At 45.1% G+C, this 12,299-nt stretch overlaps 1 protein-coding gene across 2 annotated transcripts in view; it reads left to right on the forward strand.

Moving 5' to 3' along the window:
* LOC119159955 (monocarboxylate transporter 9-like) overlaps nt 1–3,104 on the forward strand; it is a 50,228-nt gene extending 47,124 nt beyond the window's left edge. For both annotated transcript variants that reach the window (XM_075888475.1, XM_075888476.1), the window contains one exon: nt 2,741–3,104. In XM_075888475.1, coding sequence (XP_075744590.1) covers nt 2,741–2,934 — 194 coding nt within the window. In that variant the 3' untranslated portion in view covers nt 2,935–3,104. The remainder of the gene's footprint in view (nt 1–2,740) is intronic.
* Nucleotides 3,105–12,299: the final 9,195 nt, after the last annotated feature.

The following is a 12,299-nucleotide window of genomic DNA, read 5'->3' on the forward strand; positions in this document are numbered from 1 at the left end:
TCTAAGAAAAAACAACGTTGCCCATAATTGTAAACTTTCGTTCTTCATTCATAGGGAGCGTCTCGTTCTGGCAGATGTGTTGGTGCCTTCAGCCAGTAAACGAAGAATTATTGATCTGCTGCCCTATTGTATTAGGTTCACGTGCTACGTGATGCCAAACAGGTTCATAAAAAATGTTCCACGCTCGCCATCATGGCTATTTGCTGCGCTGACTGACACTTCCACGTTTAATGCATATATATATACACCACAAAGTCGGCGTTAGAATAGCCGCAGTGGTAGCTCAGTATGTAGAGCATCGAACGAGTTATTCGGAGGTTGCAGGTTCGGTCCCTGCCCATGGCAAGTAATCATTTGGTCACTTTTGTTTCTTCAATTTCATATTACAAATGTAATAACATGTATCCCCTATACTTTCCTGTCCTGACAACATTAGTATTTGAAAAGTGCAATTTAGTGAGCCCCATGGGTCCTAAAATGAAATTTTATGAATATTCTTTATTCGGGCACATACCGATATACATACAAGTAAATAAAGCAGCCTGTTGTCCTTAAAATCTTGTCCCATATGTGTACATGCAGATAAAATGAATAACGTGGTTGCTACTTGGTTTCCTGATTGCATTCCTTTACGTTCAAACTTTGCGAAAGCGTCATAATAGCAACAAATTGCAGCTATACCTTAAGTTGGTCAAGTGCCCTGGAAGTATGAGCAATTGTAATCTTCCTTGTAAACTATTCATATAAGAGGGGACTACATTGAATTTAGTGTCAAAAAGGTTTGTGTGTTTTCTACCTTTATATTAATGATTAGTTGCCCTCCCGTTGCAGTCTTCTGAGTGAGAAAGCACCCCTGAAACGTCGTTCTAAGGGTATCAAAGTTAAAGCACGAAGGAACTTTGCAAGACGGTTGTTCTGTTCTTTTTAAGCCACTCACGAAAATTTGCAAGTTTTCTCTGGGTCTTCATGATGTGATATTTTCATGCATGACCGGGCAAATGTTGTTACCGTTCGTTGAGCTTGAAGCTCGGCACCCGCGCTTCAAAGGCAAGTATATAAACCACGACGCCGCACATTTACGCTTGCAAAACGTGAATATGAATGCCTTGAACTTTTTTACCACAATGGTGAGTACTCTTGAAGAGCAACCTTCCGAGAAGAAAAAAAAAAACACGTGATCAGAAATAGCAACAATTGATAAAATACTAAAAAAACATCCTGGGGCTTTCACACTTTGGTACAAGAATGTTTAGCAAAACTTGGTACATTGCGTACAAAAAATGTATCCAGCCAGAAACATCCGGCGACTAGAAAGAGGGAAAGGCATGGGAAAGCCACTATAGCCGCTTTCCTGTCTCCTTTGACGTTTCGTGTATTCGGTCGTTTCTGGCTGGTGATATTTCAATGATTACAAACGGCTTATACGTATAGCACCCGTAAAGATTTTTGTACAGTGAAAGCTCTTATGAGACATGGATTCCGCGCGGCACCGTATTTGCCCGCAGCCGCCACTGCTGCCGCTGGTGTCTGTAACGAATATAAGAAATAAGAAAAAAATATAGGTACCACACCATGGGAAGCCATGATATGCGAAGCACCAATGAAAAAGGTTGAATCGTCACTATAAAATCAGCACAACGTTACGAGGCAGACATAAATTGGGCTGTACATGACTTCTATGCCATTATTATCATGTTTGCACCGGGAATCGGTGCTCGTCGTCCATTCAAGTGACGTAATACCAAATTTCGTATATGTGAAGCTTGCGAAACAGCCACGAGCGCATAATGAGCGTGATGTAGTCATGCTCTTACATAACACGCAAGTCGTGATTATTATGTTTGCACCAGTCATACACATTAATATTTCATTCACGTCACGTAATACCAAATTTATACCCCACTGCGGTGGCCAAGTGGATAAGGTACTCGGCTGCTGACCCGCAGGTCGCGGGATCGAATCCCGGTTGCGGCGGCTGCATTTCCAATAGAGGCGGAAATGTTGTAGGCTGATGTGCTCAGATTTGCGTGCATGTTAAGGAAACACAGTTGGTCGAAATATCCGGAGCCCTCCACTATGGCGTCTCTCATAATCATATAATGGTTTTGGAACGTTAAACCCCACATATCAATCAATACCAAATTGATACATATGAAGGTAAAGAAGCGACTGCGAGTGCATCATGAGCGTGGCATGTAGTCATGTTTTTACATGACACGAATGTCGTGATTATCATGTTTCCACTAGTCATATACCGTCATCTTTCATTCACGTCACGTAATAACAAATTTGGTATATGTGAAGCTAGCGAAAGGGCCGCGAGCGCGTCATGAGCGTGGCATGTAGAATGTTCTTACATGACACGCATGTCATAATTTCCACACGAGGGCCTGTTGCTTATTCATGTTCGCCTAGCAGTCAAGTCAACGTTATTTGGATGGGCGTAAGCTCAGTAATCGTAAGCTGGCTTCCCTATATCGTGTTGTACAGTGAAGCCTATTCATAATATCGATAACAGCGTAGTCGTTGACGTGTCTGAGTATAGACTGCACAGTGGTGGGAGTATTGAAGTGCGCGTTCAGAAGAACTGGCCCCAGCCGTGTCACCTCTGTGCCATGCGTAAATAGCTTTGCTTGTGGTTCACCTTCACACAGTAGTATGCATCCTAGATTCTCTCAAGATCGTTCAACACAGCCGAATTCCGAGTCATTCTTCAAGTAAATGTTGCTATTTCTTGCAGGTTTCTTTCGAGACAAGAACGGATCTTACGATTACCTTTACGCCATGCTCGCCATCCTGTGCCTGCTTCATGCAATTCTTCTTGGGTTACTTACTTGGCGGAAAGCGATTTGCAGAAGACAGCGACTGGATTCCCCGTTCCTCAAAGAGGGTGTGTCGGAGCTGCAAGATTTGAAAAAAACGTCCATGGTGTAAAGACTCAGAAACGAGTTAAGAGTAGCTGCGTTTGCCTTTTGCCGAAACACTCAACTCCAGCTGCTGCGGGAAATGCAACACATGTGAAAGGAAAAAGCGACAACAAAAGACGCATCTTGCTTGCTAAGTGTTCCGTCAAAAAGTTATCTGCCTCCTTTTCCTCTGAAGGCTACGCGAGCGTTCATTCGTAATCGCTTGCACAGTCAATACTGTTTTGCGAGTTGAAGACCAAGCAAATGTATGGTGACTGCTCATGTTCATTACAAACAGGTATCATTGTTCAAGAACAAGCATTTTTCGAAACTATAGTGATTTGGGGGAGAGGTGCTGATTAGCAGTCAAGGTTTGACCATGCGGCATGAATACGGACCAAATTAAAATTGCCTGACTGTCATTTAATACCTCTATAAGATTTCTATGAATTCATTTCGAATTTCACCCGCTGCTTCAAGGAAACAATAGGTGTCAGCAGATTTCTATGTGAAAATAACAAACACTATTCGCAAATGGCATCGAAATATACAAGTGTTTAGTTTACATGTCAGGCCTTAAATAAATCATGCATTGTTTTTATCCCTTCTTTTTAATGAACTTTACAAGAGGTGTGAGGGATTCACCTAATTTTAGAGATTTTGGACCAATGTCGCGCAAGAAGCGTGTTGTTGATGATCTACAATAACTATAGGGTGGGCCTGTGTTACATTTTATCTTTTGTTAGAACGAAATCATCAAACCTTGAGCAATGTAGTGTAACTACGAGTAGCGATGTTTGCTATGGCTCTGAGAAAAGCAGGTACTAATGTCCTGAATGAAGGGAAAGCCCATATTTAGTGCTATAGTGCTGAAGTCATAACCCGTGTTGAACAAGTAATTTCTAATCTCATACATGCAGTCAAATTTCTTCTATTAAAACTTGCACCATCTCTGCTGAAGGGTAGCACATGTATATGCGAAGCATCGGGCGCTGATGCTTACACTGGCGGCAGCGTTGATGCTGCATGGCGCTCATCGCGACATCGTGCAGGAGGCAAATCTGCCGAAGCGCAAACCACGAAGTGATGGACCCGTGTTTCCTACTAGAACACGCCGATCGCTGCTAATGGGCAATGAGAGACAAAAGACTTCGATCGGACACAGAGACCCGCAATTCACTTTTCGTTAACGCGTACGCAGTGAATTTTTATTGTTGAACAACGCAGAGGAGAAATCTCCCACCGGCACTGCCTTGGAGGTCAAGATCCAGTGCCTATACATACGGGGTGGTCTTTGAGTTGTAGTGCAGCTCGAGCAGTCAGTTTTTTCAGTCAAGAATCAAGCACTGCTGTTCATGCACAGGAACGGCTTCATGCTCTCCCATAGTAGAGTAACTAGTCATAGAACGTAGTACTCTAAATTGTTACCCCGTTTTTCTAAACGCACAGAAACTCGGTAGCAGACGCTGCCTGTGCCGGCGTTGCGAGGCGAGAGAGGAGAGGGAGCGTAGAGAGGAGAGAAAAAAAAGAGGAGGGGTACGTACATGCGCAATGGGAGTGTAAACACCGCAGGCAGGAATGCCAAGAGGATAGAGAGGGGGTGGTGGTGGTAGTGGTTAGACGATGAGAAAAGGCACCTAATTTCTGCAACCTGGTCGGGAGCACGGCGCAGTGTCTTAGAGAGGGCGGAGCGAGCGTAGGTTAGCAGACACTCCGTGTCTTGGCGTTGCGAGGTGAGAGGGGGAGCGGATGCGCATGTGCGTTAAAGGTGGTCACGCCGCACATCCGATTGAGCTCGACCGTCAGCCGTTTCGCACCTGAGAAATGTTTGCCTTCAGTGCACAAATTGACTGATGTTAGCAGAGCTTGCTCGGAGGTGCATGGGGTGTTTCATGGCTAGACCATTCCTGTAGAAGGGCTTGTTCACGGGCCGGCGCATGATCTCTATGTCAAAGCCAGCGTGGACAGGCACGCGCGTTCCACGGTCAGAACTGCGCAGTGTGGGCCACGCCGATCGGCCCGTTAACCACCTACAATTTTATGCTATACAGGCCGCTGTCGTGAGTCAAATTCTTAACGCTCATAAGTGGCAGACATGGAGCTATCAGGCGCTCTTCAACGGGGTTGTGATCAGGCAGGTGGGAGTATTTGAAAAGATATTGTTACCCGTGGGTAACACTCGTTGCGGGAACTTGTCATTTGCTGCAGTGACTACGAAGCGACGAGAACGAAGAGGACGTAGTCACGAGGAGGCCAGTGTGCAGGCCATCGAGTAACGATGATGGATGGATGGATGGATTTAAATGGCTGTGCCCTTTAGATGGGGCAGTGGCTAGCGCCACCAAGCCGTAAAACTTAGTGAACCAAAAGCGAAATTTATTTCTTTCCCTCTAAATAGTGAGGTTGAGGACTCGTACTTTGCAGTGTCGGGTTTAATTTTCACTCGTGCCTTGACTTTAACCACCAATCATATAGCCTCGTTTTACTAATTCTACCCGCTTAAAGTCTATTTTGCCCTCCCTGTCCCTAAACCCTAGTTCTTTGAAAAATTCTGCGCCATCATCCTGAACAATAGGGTGAAGCCCTTTAAAGAGCATTATCAAGTGTTGGGCCGGCTGCTTTGTCCCCTCCCAGCCCCACCACTACTTTGCTGAAGCTGGGCCTTGCGACAATTGAACCGGCTGAACCTGTTTTTTTAAAACCTGCTTGCTTTTTCTTCTCCGCCGTTCTGGTTGCCGGTTCCCTACTGTTCTCACCGTAGGCCGCTCCTTTGTTCACCTTGGCTAGTGCTTTCTCGGCGGACTTCAGCCTTTCTCCCATTGCCCTCGTTTTCTCTTGCTCTGTCACCAACGCAGTGTCGAGCTCGGTGATTCTCATCAGCAGGTCACTATGGGTATGGGTAAGCATCATTTTCTCCAGTTTTTCCTCGACCTCACATTGCCTACACTTCACGTCAGTCTCTTCTCCTTCCGCTTCTACACTTGGGTCCACTTTCAAACCAAAAACACATACTGAACACTTTACAGCCTTTTTAACCATGTCTTTCCGACACCAATTGTCCTTATGACTTGTCTCACTCGATAATTACAAAACATGAGCCCTGCCCTACGAAAAAAAGAAAGTCTAAGCTCTACTACTAAAATTTGCGTGCTCAATGTGCGTGCACCTCTCCCACGGGAGTGCAAAAGAAAACAAAACAAAAAACAAAAAAAATCAAACACACACGCACACACACACACACGCACAAACTAATGAATACCTTGTGACTGACCCCCGAAAAAGCCGTACAATAAAATAAGTGCTACAGGGATTTTAACTGCTGCCCTATAATTATAAAGAGAAGCTCAAAACATGCAAAACAACTTATCTGCGCAGCCGATCGGGAGCGCTCAAAAAACACGTCCATCCACCTTGACACTCCGAACCGGATGAATGGATATGGCTGTACTTTTTAGATCGGGCGGTGGCTAGCGCCACCAAGCCGCAATACCTAATGAACGAAAAACTAGATTTATTTATTTTTCCTTTTAAAAAGCGAGGTTGAGGATTCGTAGTTTGCACTGAAGGGTTTAATTTTCACTCGTGTCTTGACTTCAGCAACCAATCAAATAACCTCCTTCTAGTTAAGTCTACGCGCTTAAAGTGTATTTTGACGTCCCGGTCCCTAAACCCCAGTGCTTTGAAAAACTCTGCGCCATCATCCTAAACTATAGGGCGAAGCCTTTTACAGAACATTATCAAGTGTTCGGCAGTTTCTTCTTCCTGTCAATTTCTCTGAACCAGTCAATTTGCTGCTTCGCTTCCTCCATTTTGTATCGACATTCTTCATGTACAAGTCGCTGAATACCTTCCTAGCCCAACGGTCCTCCCCCCATTTCTCTCAATCGCTTCTCAAATTTTGTCTTGCTGCTAGCTTCCCTGCCCTCAAATGATGTCCATCCCATATCCCCTTGTACTCCCTAATATGGTGTATTCCCGTGAGCTCCTAAGGCAAGTCTACCTATTCCACGTTGCTTAATTTCTAATCTTGCTTGAACTTGTGATCTCATGCACAAGACCGCATTGCCGAACGTCAAACCAGGAACCATGACGCCTTTCCATATTCCTCTGACAAGATCATACCTATTGTAATTCCACAGTGCCCTGTTTTTTATTACCACTGCATTCCTGTTACCTTTAGTCGTCACGTATATTTCTTGTTCCCTTAGGTACTCGGCCCCAATGCTTATCCATACGCCCAGATATTTGTATTTATCTGTTATCTCTAGCGTGACCTCCTGTATTCTTAGCTCACTACCTTCCATGTCATTAAAAATCATGACTGCTGATTTTTTCTTACTGAATATGAAATCTAACCTATCTCCCTTATTACCGCAGATGTCCACCAATCTCTGCAAATCTTCCTTGTTGTCGGCCATTAGCACTATATCATCTGCGTACATCAATGCTGGTAGTGCCTGTTCAATGAGTTTTCCTTGTTTGAGAAAAGAAAAGTTGAAGCCCAGTCAACTTCCCTCTATTTGACCTCTAATCCTTATAGGTACATCATTAATAAGGGTGACTGGGGACACCCCTGCCTAAGCCCCCGTTTTACCTCTGCAGGCTTGGATACCTGTTTTTCCCACTTTATAACTACCTTGTTACCTTTATAGATATCCGTTAAAAAATTAGTGACTAGATGTTCCACGCCTAGTGTGTCCAGTATTCCCCATAATTCCTCTTGAACCACGCTATCGTACGCTCCCTTGATATCCAAAAATGCTAGCCACAGGGGCCTGTGTTCTTTTTCTGCTATTTCGATGCACTCTGTCACTGAGAACAGATTGTCTTCCAACCTCCGGTGTTTCCGAAACCCACTCTGCAGCTCCACAAGCACCCCCTTATCCTCTATCCATGCCTGCAGTCTTTCCTTCATAAGCTGCATCACCAGCCTGTAGACCACTGATGTCAATGTTATAGGACGGTAGTTGTTTAGGTCAGCTTTGTCCCCCTTTCCTTTATAGATCATGCTCATCCTGCTAAGTTTCCATCTATCGGAAACTTCATTATCGATTATTAGTTTGCTCACTGCCTCTCTCAAAGCCTGCTTAGACATCGGACCTAATGTCTTTATCAGCATAATTGGAATGCCATGTGGGCCTGTTAATGTACTACTAGGAACGCTTTTCTCAGCCCTTTCCCACTCGTTGTGAAAATGAAGCCATTGAGCCACTTGGTTCATCCTTGTCTATTAAAGCACTTTTTTGTTGAAATTTTTCTGTCACCCTTGTTCTTATATATTCAATAGCTTCGTCCCCTTCTAGGCTAGCTCCTTGGGCTGTAGTTATAAACCTCTGCTCTAGGCTCGTCTCATTTCTTAGGGAGTTTAGATGGTTCCGAAATTTTCGCAGCTGCCTTTTCATCTTTTTTGCGTACTTCTGCCAGCCACTGCGCTCCCTTTCTTCTAATTTTTTCATTGATCAGAATGGATGCATCCCTTCTACAGACTAGAAAGGTTTTCCATTTTCTTTCAACATCATCTGTCGGTTCACTCCGCTGCTTAGCATGTCTGGGTTCCCTAGAGGCTTCCTGACGTTTTGCTGTGGCTCTCTTAACTTCCTCATTCCACCAACTTTTGGGTTTGTGTCTTCTTTTCCGGGGTGACTTGTCACGCGTCTTAGCAAGTTTTAGCTCAAACAATCTAATTAGATTCGTGTATGTCCACACTCTTTTAATATCCTCCGTGATTACTTTGTCAATGTGTTTAGTGGCTATTATGATTTGCCTTTCTGGATAAAAATTTTTCTGTAGTTGCTCGTCTTTTCTCCTTCCCACTTTCACTGCTCTTCCAAAACTTAGCTTGATACGTTTGTGATCCCTACCCAGACTTCTGGAGCCACCTTCATCTATGTGCATTCCGCTGAGCTTATCATACATCCTATGTGACATCAGTGCATAATCTATCGTGGACTGCATCCTTCCTACCTCCCATGTTATTTGCCCTTCACACTTCTCGGTACTGTTGCAAATTGCAAATTACCAACTTGGGTGATGGCGCGCCACCGTGTGAGCATTGTTGGAACCACCAGAGAGGTGACCGGAGTGGTGACCTTGAGCGGTGACACGAAAAGTGTATATTACCAACCCGGGTGCACACGCGGGTGGCCGCCGGACAGGGCGCGAGCTGCATGACATCTGGCTGGAGTGGGTCTTCATCCCTTTTGTAGATGTTCTTTCTTCAGTTGAAATAAATCATTTTGTTGAGGGTTAGCGGACGTGTATTACTTGCCGCTCCCTCATTTTATTCCCTCTCTCTAGCGCACCTGCAGTGTTTTCCCTTCTAGTCCTTGTGTCATATTTGCGCTAAACATTGCCAAGTATCTAAGTAAATGTGGTCAAACACATAGCGTTGCTCAGAAAACTAGGTTCATCGACACTTCGCGCTTAAGCTTTACGAGCTGAACGACAGTGCCGAAACCGAACGGCTCGGTATGGCTTGAAATCGTGTTCTTTGTCTAAAGGGCAAGGGTGTGCATAATTGAACTGGGTTGTAGGTCAATGGCTGGTTAACCTACCCCGTGAGACCGGCGATGGATCGGGTGGTATACGTTATTTTGAAGCATCACACCCTTTAGATAATAAATGGCCTTTCTAAACGCAGTATAGTTTTCTTGGCGTTGTTAGTGTTCGGTCAGAGGGATTAGTAAAGACATTGTAGCACCACTAAATCTTTGCTAGGCATTCGCGGTTGCCACCACACGTGTTCGAATGCGTTGGCGGCCGCTCCGTTTGGAAAGCTTTTCCAACTGTTCGGAAAGCTTTAGTAGACGTTTATATAAAAAATCCTGCGCTTAGCGTGCTCGTTTAAGTGTGGCAATGCGACAGCCCGTTGTTGATATGCTCGTATTTTTGGACAGGTGTTCGGCGTTATGCCTGGCAGCAAGGTAGAAGACTTTGAAAAACAGAACGACATAACGTTTCGGGCAGAACTCTTAGACTTCAGTATGTGGTTATTTATTGTTTGCTTCTAATACTGTATTTCTATTTATCTATTTATTTAACTCTTACGTTGATTTAGGTCTTCTCTGTTCACGCCTTGACGATCGGCTCAACGCGTCATAGGTTCTTCGTATATGCGTCATGTTATCAGTGCTTCCAGGGGCACCTTGATAGAGGCGTTATCAGTATTTTGGCCTCAAACAGCTCCCTCCTATGTTTAAGTGTATACTCCTGCACGTGTACGACACCGTACTTCTATGGGCGACTTCCTTAGTAGTCTGGCAACTTCCTCACTATTGCATCGAATCGAAAGTGGCCGACGTTGAACTGCACACCTGTAGAGCTGAGATTTCGTCCTTTCGTGCAATCCTTGGACACACGCATGTATGGGATTCAAGGCGACCGATTCCACGTGGCGATAAGCGAGCCCGCGAATCTGTTGTAGGTTTGCAATGTCACTCTCCGCGTTGCTGTAGGTCGCGCTGACGGCTGCTACGAATCAGAAAATCGTCGCCTTGTTATAGGTAAGTCCTAGTGCGCGTCGTACAGTTGTCATCAATCTTAACTTGAACGCTCTGTAGCGTTGCCTCGACAAGTCTGACTTATGCCAGCCGCGAAGCGCTGGATGCTTCGCGATGTGCTTGGATAGCATGTCTGCATGCAGTGGTGTCATCGCGGCCACAAAACCCAAAGCTAAGGGCACTGTCGCCAATAAACCCATTTCAGGATGCACTGCAGAGCGTTCAAGTTAAGCTTGCTGACGACTCTAGACGTGTAATCACACCATTGTATCAAGAAATCCCATGCCTAAGCCTTTAGAAGTTGCTGGTTGAAGTTGCTGTATCGAAGTTGCTGTATCGAAGTTAAAGGGTCCATGACATAGTCACTCAACAATTTGCGGCTTAAGGCGAAAAACTGAGGTAGAGGGACAGATATACCTGCAGAAGTGTGAAAACTGGACCGTAAAATATTATTTGAATTCAAAACTAGCCGTAGAAGCCATTGACTTTATATTACGCCTCCGCCGATGAGCGCCATTTTGCCATGGCGTGTGTGACGTCACAAGCCGTAAGGAGCAGGGCTGTCGTCCACTACGAAACAGCACCTTCCCACGCGGTGAATGTGACTGTGTTGCGAGTGTTGCTTTCTACGTGGTGTGCACGTGTCAGTGAGGTGCAAGTGCTGCAGCGTGTTACCGGTACCATCGCCATGTCGTCGGCGCCAGCATCACCTCACAATTCAGGCGGTGGTTCATCGAGCAGCAGAAACGGTGACAATGTAGTGTACGCTGCGCAATTTGACTTTCACCCCGTTGCCACCAGCTGAAGCGAAGAGGAAAGCGTCGATGACGGGGCGAACCAAGCTGCCTCGGTGTTGTGGCACACGTTGAAGACGGCCTTCCGCAAGGATAAGTAGCTTTATTTCAAGCGTGCCAGGTTGACAAGTGAGCTTGGGATACGGGGGCCTGTTGACGCTACATTCGCGACCAAGTGGTGCTTAGCGCAGTGAAATTCGCAGAGCGTGCAGATGTTTCTTTGCTAGCATACTCACATGTACGAGTTTCGGTGCTGAACAAAATAAGTGGTGGCAACAATGCTCGCGTTCAGACCATTGTTTTTTCATCGGTTGTTGCGTGCGGCATATGAACACATTAGACAAAGCGAACAGCGTGTCAGTGTGGTGCTTGGGTTGCTCTATAGAATTTGGCTGAATCTTTGCAAGAACTTTGTCGACTGCATTTGGTTCGAATAAAAAAAACAAGTGTGAAGTTGAAGCATGTCACTTACTGCGATTGAGTGATTGATATGTGGAGTTCAACATCCCAAAACCACCAAAATGATTGAAAGACGCCGCAGTGGAGGGCTCCAAAAATTTTGACCACTTGAGGTTCCACTTCGAGCAAAGGAGTTTCAATAAATATCCGCAGTTGCATGCGCGTTGCACATTCGCAGGACCCTTTTGGCCTCAGACTGATTGACAAAATTTTCTCCAAGTACCACTGCTAAATGGGTGACGTGGTGTCACTGTTTCAACTGCCGCAAGTGAGTTAGTTCCGGTGGCAAATCGAACACTGCAGAAAGAAAAGCCAGGCCTGTACGGAAGGCGGAGCAAATTCTCAATGAAAGCTAGCAGAGCGGCCTTTCAGAACATGTTGTTGTTGTTTTTCTCCTATTGTAAGGGGCGCATACCCACTGTGGGGGATTGGCCAAGAAACGAGTGGTTTCAAAATTTACTGTTTGGATTTGGAATGATTGAGGTTTAACAGAAAGATTACCGATAGTCTAGGAAAGTGTGGCGCTTAATGTAATGCATGCAAATATTTACATAAACGAATTTATTCTTAGAATAGAGCAATAATATGATTTTATAAGAACATTTTCTAAACACTCATTGAGTAGCTATTCCACACACACT

Source organism: Rhipicephalus microplus, chromosome 3, assembly GCF_043290135.1.
Source record: "Rhipicephalus microplus isolate Deutch F79 chromosome 3, USDA_Rmic, whole genome shotgun sequence".
Taxonomy (NCBI): Eukaryota; Metazoa; Arthropoda; class Arachnida; order Ixodida; family Ixodidae; genus Rhipicephalus; species Rhipicephalus microplus.